Genomic DNA, 20042 nt, shown 5'->3' on the forward strand with positions numbered 1-20042 from the left:
GCAGACTGGCAGCTCCTTGCAGACTGGCAGCTCCTTGCAGACTGGCAGCTCCTTGCAGACAGAAATAGACAAACTAGACATGAAACAGAATGCCCACCCAGCTCACGTCCTGACCAACACTAAAACAAGGAAAACACATACGAACGATGGTCAGAACGTGACAAAGACAGGAACAATCACCCACGAAACACTCAAAGAATATGGCTGCCTAAATATGGTTCCCAATCAGAGACAACGATAATCACCTGCATCTAATTGAGAACCAATTCAGACAGCCATAGACTATGCTAGAAAACCCCACTAAGCCACAATCCCAAAACCTACGAAAAACCCCAATACAAAAACACACCACAAAATAAACCCATGTCACACCCTGGCCTGACCAAATAAATAAAGAAAACACAAAATACTAAGACCAGGGCGTGACAGCTCTCTGCAAAATCACGGCATGTTTTGGAACTACTGAACATAACACGCCAATATAAAATGAGATTTTTGGATATAAATATGCACTTTATCGAACAAAACAGACATGTATTGTGTAACATGAAGTCCTATGAGTGTCATCTGATGAAGATCATCAAAAAGGTTAGTGATTAACTTTATCTCTATTTGTGCTTTTTCTGACTCCTCTCTTTGGATGGAAAAATGGCTGGGTTTTTCTGTGACTTTGTGGTGACCTAACATAATCGTTGGTGGAGCTTTCACTGTAAAGCATTTTTGAAATCAGACACTGTGGCTGGATTAACGAGAATTTTATCTTTAAAATGGTGCCTAATACTTGTATGTTTGAGAAATTTGATTGATGAGATTTATGTTGATTTTTATTTGGCTCCCTGCAATTTCACTGGCTGTTGGGTTCCGCTAGCGGAATTTCCAGACAGGTTAACCTGTCTCCCTTTGACCTTGAGAGAGGTAAGAGAAACTGTCCGTGTCCGAATATCCATACTAGCATACTACACTTAACAAAAATATAAATGCAACATGCAACAATTTCAACGATTTTACTGAGTTACTGTTCATATTACTGTTCATATAAGGAAATCAGTTAATTGAAATAAATTCATTAGGCCCTAATTTATGGATTTCACATGACTGGGAATACAGATATGCATCTGTTGGTCAGAGATAAAAAACAGTCAGTATCTGGTGACCACCATTTTCCTCATGCAGTGCGACATCTCCTTGGCATAGAGTTGATCAGGGTGTTGATTGTGGCCTGTGGAATGTTGTCCCACTCCTCTTCAATGGCTGTGTGAACTTGCTGCATATTGATAGGAAACGGAACACTGTGGTACACGTCGATCCAGAGCATCCCAAACAAACAGCTTCGAGGCAAACACAGGTATCCTGCCTAAATGCATGCATGAGAACACCAGCTGTTTCAGACGACTGTGTGATCATGCTCTCGGTAGCCGATGTGAGAAAGAACTTTAAACAGGTCAACATTCACAAGGCCACTGGGCCAGATTGATTACCAGGGCGTGTACTCAGAGCACGTGTGGACCAACTGGCAAGTGTCTTCACTGATATTTTCAACCTCTCCCTGACCGAGTCTGTAATACCAACATGTTTCAAGCAGACGACCATAGTCCCTGTGCCAAAGAATGCAAAGGTGCCTCCCGGGTGGCGCAGTGGTTAAGGGCGCTGTACTGCAGCGCCAGCTGTGCCATCAGTCCCTGGGTTCGCGCCCAGGATCTGTCGTATCCGGCCGCGACCAGGAGGTCCGTGGGGCGACGCACAATTGGCCTAGCGTCGTCCGGGTTAGGGAGGGTTTGGTCGGTAGGGGTGTCCTTGTCTCATCGCGCACCAGCGACTCCTGTGGCGGGCCGGGCGCAGTGTGCGCTAACCAAGGTGGCCAGGTGCACGGTGTTTCCTCCGACACATTGGTGCGGCTGGCTTCCGGGTTGGATGTGCGCTGTGTTAAGAAGCAGTGCAGCTTGGTTGGGTTGTATATCGGAGGACGCATGACTTTCAACCTTCGTCTCTCCCGAGCCCGTACGGGAGTTGTAGCGATGAGACAAGATAGTAGCTACTACAACAATTGGATACCACGAAATTGGGGAGAAAAAGGGGTAAAATTCAAAAATAAAAAAATAAAAATAAAAAGAATGCGAAGGTATCCTGCCTAAATGACTACTGCCCCGTAGCACTCATGTCGGTAGCCATGAAGCGCTTTGAAAGGCGGGTCATGGCTCACATCAACACCATCATCCCGGGAACCCTAGACCCACTACAATTCGCATATGCAATCTCAATCTCACTCCACACTGCCCTTTCCCACCTGGACAAAAGGAACACCTACAGTGGGGAGAACAAGTATTTGACACGTTGCTGATTTTGTAGGTTTTCCTACTTACAAAGCATGTAGAGGTCTGTAATTTTTATCATAGGTACACTTCAACTCTGAGAGACGGAATTTCTGATACATCAGAAAAGCAGAACTTAATATTGGTACAGAAACCTTTGTTTGCAATTACAGAGATCATACATTTCCTGTAGTTCTTGACCATGTTTGCACACGCTGCAGCGGGGATTTTGGCCCACTCCTCCATACAGACCTTCCCCAGATCCTTCAGGTTGCGGGGCTGTCGCTGGGCAATACGGACTTTCAGCTCCCTCCAAAGATTTTATATTGGGTTCAGGTCTGGAGACTGGCTAGGCCACTCCAGGACCTTGAGATGCTTCTTACGGAGCCACTCCTTAGTTGCCCTGGCTGTGTGTTTCGGGTCGTTGTCATGCTGGAAGACCCAGCCACGACCCATCTTCAATACTCTTACGGAGGGAAGGAGGTTGTTGGCCAAGATCTCGCGATACATGGCCCCATCCATCCTCCCCTCAATACGGTGCAGTCGCCCTGTCCCCTTTGCAGAAAAGCATCCCCAAGAATGATGTTTCCACCTCCATGCTTCACGGTTGGGACGTTGTTCTTGGGGTTGTACTCATCCTTCTTCCTCCAAACACGGCGAGTGGAGTTTAGACCAAAAAGCTCTATTTTTGTCTCATCAGACCACATGACCTTCTCCCATTCCTCTTCTGGATCATCCAGATGGTCATTGGCAAACTTCGTACGGGCCTGGACATGCGCTGGCTTGAGCAGGGGGACCTTTTGTGCGCTGCAGGATTTTAATCCATGACGGCGTAGTGTGTTACTAATGGTTTTCATTGAGACTGTGGTCCCAGCTCTCTTCAGGTCATTGACCAGGTCCTGCCGTGTAGTACTGGGCTGATCACTCACCTTCCTCACGATCATTGCTGCCCCACGAGGTGAGATCTTGCATGGAGCCCCAGACCGAGGGTGGTTGACCGTCATCTTGAACTTCTTCCATTTTCTAATAATTGCGCCAACAGTTGTTGCCTTCTCACCAAGCTGCTTGTGTAGGTCTACAATCTTGTCCCTGACATCCTTGGAGAGCTCTTTGGTCTTGGCCATGGTGGAGAGTTTGGAATCTGATTGCTTGATTGTTTCTGTGGACGGGTGTTTTTTATACAGGTAACAAACTGAGATTAGGAGCACTGCCTTTAAGAGTGTCGAAAGAAAAAGAGAAATCTTTCCGATTGAGAGGGGTCAAATACTTATTTCCCTCATTAAAATGCAAATCAATTTATAACATTTTTGACATGCGTTTTTTGGGATTTTTTTGTTGTTATTCTGTCTCTCACTGTTAAACCTACCATTAAAATTATAATCTGATCATTTCTTTGTCAGTGGGCAAACGTACAAAATCAGCAGGGGATCAAATACTTTTTCCCCCCTCACTGTACATTGGCTCGGTACCTCGTTATTGTTATGTAATTTTATTGTGTTACTTTTCATTTTATTTTTTACTGTAGTTTATTTTGTAAATATTTTCTGAACTCTATATCTTGAACTATGCATTTCACTGTAAGATCTACATCTGTGAAATTTGATTTGTTCACAAAGTTGACATCAGCAAACTGCTCACCCATACGATGCCATACCATCTGGTACAGTTGAAACCGGGATTCATCCGTGAAGAACACACTTCTCCAGTGTTCCAGCAGCCATCGAAGGTGAGCATTTGCCCTCTGAAGTCGGTTACGACACCAAACAACGCAGATGAGCTTCCCTTAGACGGTTTCTGACAGTTTGTGCAGAAATTCTTTGATTGTGCAAACCCACCGTTTCATCAGTTGTCCGGGTGGCTGGTCTAAGATGATCCTGCAGGTGAAGAAGCCGGATGTGGAGGTCCTGGGCTTGTGTGGTTACACGTGACCTGTGGTTGTGAGGTCGGTCGGATGTACTGCCAAATTCTCTAAAACGATGTTGGAGGGGGCTTATGGTAAAGAAATTAACATTCAATTCTCTGGCAACAGCTCTGGTGGACAGTCCTGCAGTCAGCATGCCAATTGCACGGTCCCTCAAAACTTGAGACATCTGTAGCATTGCGTTGTGTGACATAACTGCACATTTTAGAGTGGCCTTTAGTTGTCCCCAGCACAAGGTGCACCTGTGTAATGATCATGCTGTTTAATCAGCTTCTTGATATGCCACACCTGTCAGGTGGATGGATGTATTATCTTGGCAAAGGAGAAATGCTCACTAACAGGGATATAAACAAATTTGTGCACAAAATTTGAGAGAAATAAGCTTTTTGTGTGTATGGAACATTTCTGGGATCTTTTATTTCAGCTCATGAAACATGGGACCAACACTTTACATGTTACGTTTATATTTTTGTGTGTTTTCCCCAAACACCTTCCTTTCATTTCCATGTATAGATTTAGAGATGGGCTATGAGAGATCATCACTCCTTAACATTAATTATACATGCCACGGAGCACAAACCTGAAGGTCACACTGTTCTAATATACAGTACAGCCATACATTTATTTCAAATCCATAGGGCTTCTCCTGCTGTGCTTCTTCTTTTCTGCCCATCTGTATTTTCTACCCTTGTGACTCATATCCTGCCTTTGATATAGTAGTTTGTAGTTTAGACTAGAATACACTGTAATGGAAAACGGTCATTTAAAAACACAGACACGGAAACCATCACCCACAAAACAACAGTGAAAACCCAGGCTACCTGATTTGTGGACGGGGAAATAATTGATATATTTCGAATGATTCTGCAAGTCCATCCGACAGAATACAGTACCGTACTGTATTTTTAGAGTTCCAAAAACCTTTTGACCACACTGTAAAAAAAATCCTGGCAGGATTCTGCTGTCAATTATGTTCACAGAATGCCTTCTCTGTAGCATATTTTGGCCCACTTTTGATCTCTTCATGTTGGCCATCTTCTCATGCTGTTTTCTATCTAAAAACGATTATCAATACCTTGCTCTTGTTATAGCTTTTAGAAATATACAGTATATTATCGGTAAACTTTACAGTAATGTACTGTTAAACTAAGGTTTATTTGGAATTTACGGAAACATACTGTACCTTGATTTACAGTAACTTACAGGTAACTGGCTGCCGGTAAGTTACTGTAAAAACAACAGATTTGATATTGAGGGTGCATGGTATTGTTGTTGCTGGTGTAATGGTTTTCCTCCTCTTTGTCTGAAGAGGAGAGGCGAGAAGGATCGGAGGACCAAGATGCGGCGTGGTAAGTGTCCAGGGTTGTTTATTAAACACATAAACTGAACACTCCATACAAAAACAATAAACGTACCGTGAATAAACAAAACCGAAACCAGTACCGTGTGGTGAAAAACACAGGCACGGAAAACAAACACCCACAAACACACAGTGAAACCCAGGCTACCTAAGTATGATTCTCAATCAGAGACAACTAACGACACCTGCCTCTGATTGAGAACCATACTAGGCCGAACACAGAAAAACAACCTAGAAACACATAACGTAGAATGCCCACCCAACTCACGTCCTGACCAACTAAAACAAACAATTAACACAATAACTAGGGTCAGGACGTGACAGCTAGCTCCTTAAGATCATTTGAGGAGTGCCTTGTAAGAGACTATTATTTGTTCTACTTGTTCGTGAGAGGAGAGTGCTGTACCAATTGAGCTGGTATGTTATTTAAAGTGATATAATATATTGTTGATATGCCGTACTGTGTACCTAGCAAACAACCTGCTTGCACTAATCCCATGTAATTACAGTAAAATACAGTGAAATTCAAAACTCATTTACTTTTTAAAGAACAATTCAGTCAATTCTACAGTATTGTACTCTGTGTCATTACACAGTACTTGCTTTGATACTGTATTTAGATTACAGAAGGTGTATTGCAATATGAAATATAGTAACTTATTTGCCCCTTTACTGCCTGTGAATATAATGAAATACAGCTGAATAGAACCTAACCAAGGACAGGAGAACAGAATAGTGTTACCTGGACTGGCATGGCCCACAGGTTGGGACAGAGGAAGAAGAACCACATGAGCTGGTTGGTATCTATGGCTACCAGGTTACAGATCTGTCCCACTGTCAGTTCTCCCATGGACATGTTGGAGGTGCACAGCCGCATGATCTTGTTGTAGATCTTAGTCTGGAAGGAGAAGTCAGTCAGACACATCATAGGGAAACAGATCAAGGAACGCTCCACCCTCACAAACCTGTAATATAGTATAGTTACCAGAGGACCTCGCCTTACTATATCTCACCTTACATGTGATGTAGTTTGGCTACTCTCATTCTTAGTCCCCCCCCCCTGCTATACATGTATAATAATGGCAACATAATGGACAATCTACAGGTAACTGCCAAAATAAAAGAAACACTTTCACACAGTCAATTATTTTTTGTATGTGTCTTTAACTTTTATTTAACTAGGCAAGTCAGTTAGGAATAAATTCTTATTTACAACGATGGTCTACCCTAAATGTGGGATTAAAACAGGTGCTTCCACACAGGTGTGGTTCCTGAGTTAATGAACATCCCATCATGCTTAGGGACATGTATAAAAATGCCCAATTGCCCATTATTCTGGCTACCATGGCTCGAAGAGATTTCAGTGACTTTGAAAGAGGGGACTCGAAGGAGCATAGGTTGTTTTAATAAAGTGTTTGTGTGTCAGTCACCAGATCTCAACCCAATTGAACAACTACGGGAGATTCTGGAGTTATCCACCACCATCAACAAAACGGCAAATTATGGGATTCCTCGTGGAAGAATGGTGTCGCATCCCTTCAGACAAGGCACATTGGATCTGTTCTGATGACTCGTGGTGGCTCAATGCCCCATTAAGACACTTTATGTTTATTTTACTTCGGCAGTTACCTGCCATTGTATATGTTGACAATGTATGACCGTACTCTCTAGGAGCTCTGCTGGGTTTCTACCATAGGCAGGCATACAGAACAAAACTGATGTATTGATACTGCAGATGCTTTTGTAACACCAATCCCCTGCTTCTAAGTAATAGAGAATGAGAATAAGCATAAGGGGCAGAATGTCTTCACACAAATCTCCACGGACATCAACGTGGGCTGTATGTGAAAGTTTGCAGAGACCATTTATGCGTAGTGGTCCCTACTGTGCATAGGCCTACAGTACCTGTATAGCCCCTCGTAAGTTGATGCCCGTCTCGATGGCCACATAATACGAGGCCTGGAGGAAGGTTCTCTGCAGGATCAGGGCAAAGAACAGCAGCACGGCCAGCACGTATGCATTCGCCAAGAACTCTTGAGAGGAGATAAAGTAGACCCCCAGCAGCTTTATCTGAAAGCAAAGCGAGAGACACAAACATGGACCCAGTCAGTCAGCCCCCCAGTCAATATCCTACTCACATAGACAGGAGCTGCCTGCTGGGAGGGCAACGGATCAAAGAAAACACATACTGCGAGTCTGACTGTGACTGTCATGACAAGTTCAAAATCTCTCAAAGAGAATATGCACATCAGAGGGGAAAATGGTTTGATTTTCGATAAGGAAATTACATGAATTCCTACCCCGTTGAGAAAAGTAACTCCCAGTCATTCCCTAAAATGATCTACTTAAAAGTAATCCGCTGTACCTTTCTTATCGAACACTCCTGATCATGCCAGCTATTCTTTGGCACACTCACCCTCTTTCACCCTCTTTCACCCTCTTTCACCCTCTTTCACCCTCTTTCACCCTCTTTCACCCTCTTTCACCCTCTTTCTGGCTGTACTGTAATGATGATGGATGTCTTTAGAGTCATTCAGTTCTCCCAGTGAATCACACCAAGGTTGGGGTCATACTGTATCAAATCCACTATTTTAAGGATGTTCAATCAATGACAGAAGTCATCCTTCAGGTGCTGTCCCTAGCCTTGGATTATGCAGTCAAGGCTCTCAGGTGAGAAAGATATATTTGTTCTCATATCTCTGAGGAGCCGTTAAAACTAGGACAGGTAATACGTCATTCTAGCTTAGATATAATTTGGCAAGTCTCTTTCTCACACTCTCTCCCTCTTCCCTGTCTATCTCGCTCTCTTTCTTGCTGTCTCCTTCTCTCTTTCACACACTCATACACAGAGACATTTCACAATCTTTAATGGTACACAGTCAACTCCTGTCCTAAATGTATGTCAATTGAATGCAAATGAATACTTTGTTTGAGTACGCTGCCCTTCAAGTTCCAGCTTTCCATTTCTCTCTGGACATCTGGACGCTCCATTGCAGGGATTCACAACAAGTTATTGAGAAGTTCCAAGCCATTGCATCTATCAATAGTTGACTACACCTCCTTTTCTTGTCAGCCTACAGTCTCATGGCATAATTTTTTAGCTCGACAGCACTCTGTAATCTCTTCCAGGGGCGACTATTTCAGTCTAACCTCGGCCCAAACACAATGTCGAGATGGAGCCAGAGCCAGAAAAGAACGCTGTTTGCCTTCTATAAGTGTCTACAGATAACAGGTCCACCCCACTGTTTCCAAATCATCTCCTCTTATAGATATTCAGTTTCGTAACCTCTGACAAAATCACAAAATACCTTTTATTTCGGAAGAAGGCATTTACCTTCTGCTTTCTACACGTAGCTACAGAACTGTTACTGAGGCAAATCAGCAATGTTCCATTACGCAACTCTGTGACTTTCAAACAACAAACGGAGGATCTATTATTACAGCAAGAGAGGAGATCTGACAGATGCGTCCATTTCCTGTCTGCTCTGAGTGGAATATGAGAGTTTGAGACAGACCGACAGACAGAAAGCAGCATGGTGAGGTCGCCAGTCATTAGCCTCATAAATACTTAATTGGCTTAAAATGAGGAGTTCACCTTTGAGGATAAGTGTGTCCTCCTTTTGGAGGACCTGACCTTTAAAAGAAACGGGAGATCAAGTGTGTGTGTGTGTGCGTGCATGCACCTACAGTTGAAGTCAGAAGTTTACATACACTTAGGTTGGAGTCATTAAAACTCGCTTTTCAACAACTCCACAAATTTCTTGTTAACAAAATATAGTTTTGGCAAGTCGGTTAGGACATCTACTTTGTGCATGAGTAAGTAATTTTTCCAACAATTGTTTACAGACAGATTATTTTTTTTATTTTTTAATTTATTTTTTATTTCACCTTTATTTAACCAGGTAGGCCAGTTGAGAACAAGTTCTCATTTGCAACTGCGACCTGGCCAAGATAAAGCATAGCAGTGTGAGCAGACAACACAGAGTTACACATGGAATAAACAATTAACAAGTCGATAACACAGTAGAAAACAAAGGGGGGAGTCTATATACAATGTGTGCAAAAGGCATGAGGAGGTAGGCGAATAATTACAATTTTGCAGATTAACACTGGAGTGATAAATGATCAGATAGTCATGTACAGGTAGAGATATTGGTGTGCAAAAGAGCAAGTAAATAAATAAGAACAGTATGGGGATGAGGTAGGTGAAAATGGGTGGGCTATTTACCAATAGACTATGTACAGCAGCAGCGATCGGTTAGCTGCTCAGATAGCTGATGTTTGAAGTTGGTGAGGGAGATAAAAGTCTCCAACTTCAGCGATTTTTGCAATTCGTTCCAGTCACAGGCAGCAGAGTACTGGAACGAAAGGCGGCCAAATGAGGTGTTGGCTTTAGGGATGATCAGTGAGATACACCTGCTGGAGCGCGTGCTACGGATGGGTGTTGCCATCGTGACCAGTGAACTGAGATAAGGCGGAGCTTTACCTAGCATGGACTTGTAGATGACCTGGAGCCAGTGGGTCTGGCGACGAATATGTAACTTATAATTCACTGTATCACAATTCCAGTGGGTCCGAAATCAGCCAATACCCCAGAAAGAAAATTGTAGACCTCCACAAGTTTAGTTCATCCTTGGGAGCAATTTCCAAACGCCTGCAGGTACCACGTTCATCTGTACAAACAATAGTACGCAAGTATAAACACCATGGGACCATGGAGCCGTCATACTGCTCAGGAAGGAGACGCGTTTTGTCTCCTAGAGAGGAACGTACTTTAGTGCGAAAAGTGCAAATCAATCCCAAAACAACAGTAAAGGACCTTGTGAAGATGCTGGAGGAAACAGGTACTAAAGTATCTATATCCACAGTAAAACAAGTCCTATAGTGACATAACCTGAAAGACCGCTCAACAAGGAAGAAGCCACTGCTCCAAAACCGCCATAAAAAAAAAAGCCAGACTACGGTTTGCAAATGCACATGGGGACAAAGATCATACTTTTTGGAGAAATGTCCTCTGGTCTGATGAAACAAAAATAGAACTATTTGGTCATAATGACCATCGTTATGTTTGGAGGAAAAAGGGGGAGGCTTGCAAGCCGAAGAATACCATCCTAACCGTGAAGCACGGGGGTGGCAGCATCATGTTGTGGGGGTGCTTTGCTGCAGGAAGGACTGGTGCACTTCACAAAATAGATGGCATCATGAGGCAGGAAAATTATGTGGATATATTGAAGCAGCATCTTAAGACATCAGTTAAAGCTGGGTCGCAAATGGGTCTTCCAAATGGAAAATGATTCCAAGCATACTTCCAAAGTTGTGGCAAAATGGCTTAAGGACAACAAAGTCAAGGTATTGGAGTGGCCATCACAAAGCCCTGACCTCAATCCTATAGAAAATCTGTGGGCAGAACTGAAAAAGCGTGTGCGATCAAGGTGGCCTACAAACCTGACTCCGTTACACCAGCTCTGTCGGGAGGAATGGGCCAAAATTCACCCAATTTATTGTGGGAAGCTGGTGGAAGGCTACCCAAAACATTTGACTCAAATTAAACAATTTAAAGGCAATGCTACCAAATACTAATTGAGTATGTAAACTTCTGACCCACTGGGAATGTGATGAAAGAAATAAAAGCTGAAATAAATCATTCTCTCAACTATTATTCTGACATTTCACATTCTTAAAATAAAGTGGTGATCGTAATTGACCTAAGACAGGGAATTTTTACTTGGATTAAATGTCAGGAATTGTGAAAAACTGAGTTTAAATGTATTTGGCTAAGGTGTATGTAAACTTCCGACTTCAACTGTATGTGTCCTTGCCCATCAGTGTTTGCAGGGATGGGCAAAAATGACAAAATATAGATACACAATAGCAATGTATCAAAATAAAGTACAAAATACTTATAATTTGTAATGTAGTTCATTAAAATACATGTAGCCGGCCCAAACTAAACAAGTAGCCGGCCCAAACTAAACAAGTAGCCGGCCCAAACTAAACAAGTAGCCGGCACAAACTAAACAAGTAGCCGGCACAAAATAAACAAGTAGCCGGCCCAAAATAAACAAGTAGCCGGCCCAAACTAAACAAGTAGCCGGCCCAAACTAAACAAGTAGCCGGCACAAACTAAACAAGTAGCCGGCACAAACAGCAACAACATTCTCAGTAACGGTTACAAAAAGCTTTTACTTGCTATGACTGTGTTATGTTGTTGTTTAACTACCTTAGTTGAGAAAGTAAATGACCAAAATGTAAAAGTATATGTGAAAATTAATATACTGGGTGGAGCTCATTAGAATAATGCTAAGCAGGTGACATCATGACATTCACGGACCAAAACATTTATTTACTTTAAAAACGGAGCATTTTCTTAATTCAAACAGACCCCCTGCAACTGGACACTGACATTTAATGAGACTCCTGTTTCCACAAATCGAGGTATCGCCAATATCAGGTTAGTTGAAAAACCTCTGGCAACATTTTGAAGCCACACCTGTAACTACCAGTATAATGGTCAGATTTGGGGCGGATGGATCACATTATCTGGTGTTAGAATCTGTAGCTACCTCTGACCCATCGATCTGACGTCCAAACTTTCTTGATTAGCTAACATTGATTGATTTACTTTGCTTTCTTACATTTCTTGATGTATACACAATTCAGCTTTTAGCTGCCCTATATATAAATCATATATTCTCACCGGGGGCTGTATGGTGCGATTCTCCTTGCTGATGTGGTGGACGATGCCAGAGATACAGAGAGGCCCAGCGAAGCCCAGCAGGTCAGCCAGGAAGCGAAAGGTGATGCTGATGATGAGAGGACGTCCAAACGCCTGGCATAGGGCCCTCCAGATCCACTTAGGGTCCTGCGGCATGGAGCCCAGAGGCCTCTGCAAGGGGATGAACATCATGATTACAGTATATCAGGTAAAAAAAGGTGAAAAATCACAGGATATTGGCCAGTGTTAACTAGAGTTGATATTTCAGTCTAGTCCATTGTTATATTTCACAGCGTGCTCCATTGTTCTAACTGTTTGTTTCAATATCTATTATTTTTATTAATCTTATGCTACTCAAATATAAATAGTGTAGAACATTTTTATCCAAATTGGTTACTTGGATTTATTGCACTCGTTACTGAAATGGTTGTTCCTTGTTTAGATGGTTTAGGTAGTTTCATATCTTCAACTACCCAATCCAGAAGTCATTCTGAATGCAGGTTGTGGGTGAATACAAATTCCAAATGTTAGATATCTCCACTCTGGCTGGATTCCAATAGGAATTACACTTCACTTTGCAAGCCATCATAATGTGACTTGACTGCAACAACCATTTCTCTGTCTCTCAAATAAGGCTTTACACTATGTTAGATATCTCCACTCTGGCTGGATTCCAATAGGAATTACACCTCACTTTGCAAGCCATCATACTGTGAATATCTCCACTCTGGCTGGATTCCAATAGGAATTACACCTCACTTTGCAAGCCATCATACTGTGAATATCTCCACTCTGGCTGGATTCCAATAGGAATTATACATCACTTTGCAAGCCATCATACTGTGACTTGCAGGCCTGAAAACAATGAGGTTGGGGGCACTGTATTAGGGTTAAAACTAGGCCCTCAATATAAGGTTGTATTAACTAATTGGATTGTGTTGAAGAATACAATTTAAATCATAATGGATTTGCTTATAATCTCACTTGGTGAAGGCAACAGGACAAAGAAAATTGACTGCAACAACCATTTCTCTGTCACTAACAAACACAATCATGGGTGGTAACTACAATTGATCAGAAAGACAAGGCACGCTGTGAAATATACAAATAAGGCTTTACACTAAGCAGTGTGTTCATTTTATACTGAAATTTGTGGACCCATATTGACACCGGACCAGTGTTGAATTGAACACTGTCAGTGTTGATTTAGCACCGGAGAATTTGCTGTGCAAGATTCAAGTAAAGTACTATCTAAGTTCCTATTAAGGAATCGGAATACATTTCTGCTGTATTGCAGCGGTTCTCACGGTCAGTTCTTTCTAAAAAAAAAAGTATTCCAACAGAAAAACTAGGTCACACATCACAAGGCTGTTAACATGACATGAAAAGGTAATTGGCCCGGGGAAAAAACAACAACTGCATACCCAATTTGATCAGGAGCAGTGCACCAGCCACACACACACAAAAAAACCTACAGAACTAGGACAAGCATGGAACCCCTGCTGGCTCGCTGTATCTGTTGCATCTTGGGATTCAGTGTTTAATGAGGGAAGAAGAAGAAGAGCGTAGTTCTCGTGCTTCTCATCTCAGTGGTTCCCTAGTAATGATGTCCTCCCAGTACTGCCATCTCATGAGTTCAGTTGTAATCCTAGGATTATCCTGTGACCTCACAGAAGAGATGAGCTCAGATCCTTCAATAACACCAGCAATCAGGCACTTGTGTGCAGTCAAAATGTTTGCCTGATCTCAATATTTTAAACAAAGGTTAAAACCCTCCATGTATACTGTATGAAGGATAAATATTCAGAGGCCAAACATTTTGTATGTTAAACTATTTATTGTAGTTATACCCCTGCCGCTGACAATGCGTTGTGTGATGTTTACACATTTCGAGTTTGTGATGATCAGAGAGAGTGGCTGGCTACTCTGGCTAGAGTAGTAAACAAGCCACAGCCTCTCGGTCTGTGTGTGCGCATGTGCACGTGTGTGAGTCCTGGCTTTCCCACTCCTCTCTAGGGGGTGAAGGTCCTGGCTTGGAGGCAGCCTCTGGTCAGGCTTTTTGATGTAGAGAGCACAGGGGCAGATGCATAAATAAACAAATAAACCAAATTTGGTTCTTCCCGACTTCCGAAAATGACCTTGGTGTGTGTGACTTTCCTGTTTCATGGACACAAATGTGCACGTCACGTCCCAAGCCATTCATGCGTTCTAGCTCATATAGGATTTGTCACTACACACTAACTGTAATAATCAGACCCTATGGCCATTTTCCCTTGGGCCCCATCTCAGCCAAATCCAAATATGTATTTATGCATATATGGTTTCTAGTTTGACAGCAACAAACAGATGTTCTGTTCATACCCTAGTGCTGTACTGTAGTGTAAATACCCATATGCTTGTTTTAACCCTGCACTTGTTTCAAACCACCCCAGAGCGACTTACAAGTAGTGCATTCATCTTAAGATAGCTAGGTGAGACAACACATCCCAATCGTATAAAATACATTTCCCATCAACAAAGTAAGAGACCAGAGGTGGTGAGACCAGAGGTGGTGGAGTGGAGTGCTTAGGATGGGATGTAGGGTTTGAGCATAACCTGAAGTTAAGAAGGTGCAGAGTAGCAGGGTGACATGGGAGAACTTGGGAAGTTTGAACACCAGGCGGGCTGCGGCATTCTGGATAAAATGCAGGGGTATGATGGCACACGCGGGGAGCCCAGCCAACAGAATGTTGCAGTAGTCTAGACGAGAGATTACAAGTGCCTGGATTAGGACCTGCTCCGCATCTTGTGTGAGGAAAAGTCATCCTCTACGGATGTTGTAGAGCATAAACCTGCAGGAGCGAGTCACTGATGTTTGCAGAGAATGACAGGGTGTTGTCCAGGGTCACACCAAGATTTTTGAGTAGTTGAGTGTCATCCGCATAGCAATGATAGGAGAGACCATGTGAGGATATGACAGAACCCGAGCGACTTTGTGTGAAAAGAGTGAAAAGAGAAAAGAGGAGAGGGCCTAGAACAGAGCCCTGTGGGACACCAGTAGTAAGAGCATATGGTGCAGACAGATTCTCTCCACGCCACCTGGTAGGAGCGACAGGTAGGACGCAATCCAGGAGTGTGGAGAGGAGGATCTGATGGTTCACAGCGTCAAAGGCAGCAGATAGAGTCAGCTGTGGCAGAGCGGAGAACCTCTGATACGAGCGGTCTCAGTTGAGTGAGTCGCCTTGAAGGTTATAGGGTCAAGAAGACGGTTCTGAGAGAGATAGCGAGAGAGTTGGTCAGACGTGGTTCTTTCAGTGAGACACAACACGTGGCAGGGGACAGGGGTCAAGGATCAAAGGTCACAACAGGGTCAGGGTTTTCCAGTGCACATTGGACTCCGAGGTCAATGAGACAGTCCGGGCTGCTTGTGAATCCGCACCCCACGTTCTTCCAGGAGGAGAGAAGGATTAAAGAGATGGAGAGATGAAGTAGAGAGATGGAAGGGAAAAGAAGACTAAAAGATTAAGAGGAGCAAGGTCATTATCATTCTACTGTGAACACTGCGACTTTTTGACCCCTCACAGGGTGAAAGAACTCGACTTTTCATGGGAAGAAAGTGGGAAGTGTGTGTGTGTGTGTGTGTGTGTGTGTGGTGACTGGGTTTGTCCCTCTGCTACTCTGTGTGATGATTAAAGTCTCAAGTTTCACATATTCACGCTTGTGTCAAATCGACATATAAGCAAAATAACATTATTTAGCCTGCAGAGTTGCCAGATATGGCTTGGGATGTCACATGATCTTATTTCCTGTGAAACTGGACAGTAACACACAGTCAGGGAACCGGAACGGTGGATGTGTGTGAGTGTGTGGGGGGATATATATATATATATCAGTTCAGTGGATGTGTGTGAGTGTGTGGGGGGATATATCAAATCAAATCAAATCTTATTTGTCACATACACATGGTTAGCAGATGTTAATGCGAGTGTAGCGAAATGCTTGTGCTTCTAGTTCCGACAATGCAGTAATAACGAACAAGTAATCTAACTAACAATTCCAAAACTACTGTCTTATACACAGTGTAAGGGGATAAAGAATATGTACATAAGGATATATGAATGAGTGATGGTACAGAGCAGCATAGGCAAGATACAGTAGCTGATAACGAGTACAGTATATACATATGAAATGAGTATGTAAACAAAGTGGCATAGTTAAAGTGGCTAGTGATACATGTATTACATAAGGATGCAGTCGATGATATAGAGTACAGTATATACGTATGCATATGAGATGAATAATGTAGGGTATGTAAACATTATATAAGGTAGCATTGTTTAAAGTGGCTAGTGATATATTTACATCATTTCCCATCAATTCCCATTATTAAAGTGGCTGGAGTTGAGTCAGTGTCAGTGTCAGTGTGTTGGCAGCAGCCACTCAATGTTAGTGGTGGCTGTTTAACAGTCTGATGGCCTTGAGATAGAAGCTGTTTTTCAGTCTCTCGGTCCCAGCTTTGATGCACCTGTACTGACCTCGCCTTCTGGATGATAGCGGGGTGAACAGGCAGTGGCTCGGGTGGTTGATGTCCTTGATGATCTTTATGGCCTTCCTGTAACATCGGGTGGTGTAGGTGTCCTGGAGGGCAGGTAGTTTGCCCCCGGTGATGCGTTGTGCAGACCTCACTACCCTCTGGAGAGTCTTACAGTTGAGGGCGGAGCAGTTGCCGTACCAGGCGGTGATACAGCCCGCCAGGATGCTCTCGATTGTGCATCTGTAGAAGTTTGTGAGTGCTTTTGGTGACAAGCCGAATTTCTTCAGCCTCCTGAGGTTGAAGAGGCGCTGCTGCGCCTTCTTCACGATGCTGTCTGTGTGAGTGGACCAATTCAGTTTGTCTGTGATGTGTATGCCGAGGAACTTAACTTGCTACCCTCTCCACTACTGTTCCATCGATGTGGATAGGGGGGTGTTCCCTCTGCTGTTTCCTGAAGTCCACAATAATCTCCTTAGTTTTGTTGACGTTGAGTGTGAGGTTATTTATATATATATCAGATCAGTGTTAACTAGAAAAGACAATCATCTATTTGGAAATCCATCTCAGTTTTACGGATGCATGTCAAATCACCACAGGCCATTGGAGAACAGAGTTGAATTGTTTAGAGAACAAGTAAAATCGATGCTTTTTAGTTACTCCTATTGACATTTTGAAACAATCCGACTGGGCAAGCTGCATTGACGCAACCTAACAAAATGCAATCCAAACAGAATATGTCATGCTTCAAAAGAAAGATTAATATCAACCAAAACATACATTCTTATATAAACACTTAACACTCCGCTATGCAGCAGAGGTAACTCTGGGTCTTCCTGTGGCGGTCCTCATGAGAGCCAGTTTCATCATAGAGCTTGATGGTTTTTGCGACTTGCACTTGATGAAACTTTTAAAGTTCTTGAAATTTTGCGCATTGACTGACCTTCATGTCTTAAAGTAATGATGGACTGTCGATTCTCTTTGCTTATTTGAGCCATAAAAAAAAGGTAGGGTACGTTACCATACCGTATAACGTAACGTACAGCCCACTGGCTACTCACTCACTCACTCACTCACTCACTCCCATTACCCTCTGACTCTCAAAAGCCTTGCGGAGCTTAAGATAGTTGGTGAGGGCTCGCATGGCGATGGGCAGCTTGCCGATGACCTTGAGGTCGATGGGGCGGCGGTGGGCTGCTGTGATGAAGGTGTTCATCCACCAGTAAGTGGCCTTGGACAGCAGGTTGACGAAGGGCTGCAGGAACCTCACTCCCAGATCCTGCAGGTCCTCTGGGGGTTTCACCTCCGTAGCCTCAGTGAAACACAGGTAGCGCTGTGGGGAGGGACAGAGGGGTTATCAAGTGGGAAGAGAGAAAAAGACAGATGGAGGATTCACTAAAAGAGCAAGAGCCTAAATAATGAATATATTCAGAACTTAGAATACAAATGTGAACAATGAAAAGAACTACGCAACTATTCACTAACGTATATACAGTTTCGGCAACACAAACTTAAGCCTGCCAAATTTTTGAGAGATAATGATTATCTTGTTGGAACTGTGAGCAAATGGATATGACAGATAGTGTCTGATAATTATGTGTGATGTAGAGTATCTGACAGGGAAGCTTGCTCTGTTGTGTATTAAATGATGGGTTGCCTGGTCGTGTCTTTGCGAATGCATCAATGCCTTGGCAAAGCCTCCCTGTAATAATAATAACACTGAAATAAGAAACCCTGAACTGTGTTCACTTGAGCTATTCAGCTTTAGAGCTTTGTTGAAGAGAAGTATTATGGTCTGCACTAGGTCTAAGAACGAGGCACACTCCTGGTACCCCGAGCGCTGAAACTGGACGACAGAGTGAAACACTAATGTAACAGAGTCAGTTCAGTTCAGCAGTGAGAGTCTCAGCTTGGGGGAAACTAGGTTACTGAAGAATTGCAGCATAGACACAACTTCCAAACACTTACAGAGAATACGCCTACCAGGTAAAACAAAAACTTAAAGAAGAAAATGTTTCTTAAAGTCGGAATCTGTGGTGGTGAAACAACAGAGACGGTCGTTATTTGAAGTAACACCATTTTTTCCCCCCGGACATCACTGCAGACGCGATAGAACAGTAGAGTACTACACATTTTTATTTACCACGAAGCCGGAGCTCCTTTTCTCTGTTTAATAAACACAACAAAAAGAATCACAAATACGCCTGGAGCAGCTAGTGGCGCTGTTCCCCCTAATGTGGATCTCAGCTTTAAACTTAGTTACTTTTTTCTTCTCTCTAAGCGCACATCTAAAAGTCAAAACCTTTTCAATACACAGGACGTGGCAATCATTACTGCATCTTGTCAGTACATTTGAGGGTATAGTTTCACACGGTTTAATTTATATCTGCAGAAATAATTCCCAAGACGTCTTCCAGTATGATAAAGAGTGTTTTCTTGTCTTCTCACAGTTACCAAGATAGTCAAGCTTGCATGCACCTACAGTTGAAGTCAGAAGTTTACATACACTTATGTTGGAGTCATTAAAACGAGTTTTTCAACCACTCCACAAATTTCTTGTTCACAAACTACAGTTTTGGGAAGTCGTTTAGGACATCTACTTTGTGCATGAGTAAGTAATTTTTCCAACAATTGTTTACAGACAGATTATTTCACTTATAATTCACTGTATCACAATTCCAGTGGGTCAGAAGTTTACAAACACTAAGTTGACTGTGCCTTTAAACAACTTGGAAAATTCCAGAAAATGATGTCATGGCTTTAGAAGCTTCTGACATCATTTGAGTCAATTGGAGGTGTACCTGTGGACGTATTTCAAGGCCTACCTTCAAACTCAGTGCCTCTTTGCTTGACATCATGGGAAAATCCAAAGAAATCAGCCAAAAGAAATAGTAGACCTCCGAAAGTCTGGTTCATCCTTGGGACCAATTTCCAAACGCCTGAAGGTACCACGTTCATCTGTACAAACAATAGTATGCAAGTATAAACACCATGGGACCACGCAGGCGTCATACCGCTCAGGAAGGAGACGCGTTCTGTCTCCTAGAGATGAACATACTTTTGTGGGAAAAGTGCAAATCAATCTCAGAACAACAGCAAAGGACCTTGTGAAGATACTGGAGGAAACGGGTACAAAAGTATCTATATCCACAGTAAAATGAGTCCTATATCAACATAACCTGAAAGGCCACTTAGCAAGGAAGAAGACATTGCTCCAAACTGCCATA

The 20042-nt window shown here is 42.9% G+C and overlaps 1 protein-coding gene across 4 annotated transcripts in view; it reads right to left on the bottom strand.

Moving 5' to 3' along the window:
- LOC112218237 (ATP-binding cassette sub-family C member 8) overlaps positions 1-20042 on the bottom strand; it is a 140741-nt gene that overhangs the window by 84079 nt on the left and 36620 nt on the right. For all 4 annotated transcript variants that reach the window (XM_042301247.1, XM_042301246.1, XM_042301245.1 and 1 more), the window contains exons 6-9: positions 17906-18148; positions 12288-12476; positions 7496-7660; positions 6333-6488 (exon numbers count right to left, since the gene is read on the bottom strand). In XM_042301247.1, the coding sequence (XP_042157181.1) occupies positions 6333-6488; positions 7496-7660; positions 12288-12476; positions 17906-18148 (753 nt within the window). The remainder of the gene's footprint in view (positions 1-6332; positions 6489-7495; positions 7661-12287; positions 12477-17905; positions 18149-20042) is intronic.

This window comes from Oncorhynchus tshawytscha, linkage group LG19 (genome assembly GCF_018296145.1).
Source record: "Oncorhynchus tshawytscha isolate Ot180627B linkage group LG19, Otsh_v2.0, whole genome shotgun sequence".
In the NCBI taxonomy this organism is placed as follows: Eukaryota; Metazoa; Chordata; class Actinopteri; order Salmoniformes; family Salmonidae; genus Oncorhynchus; species Oncorhynchus tshawytscha.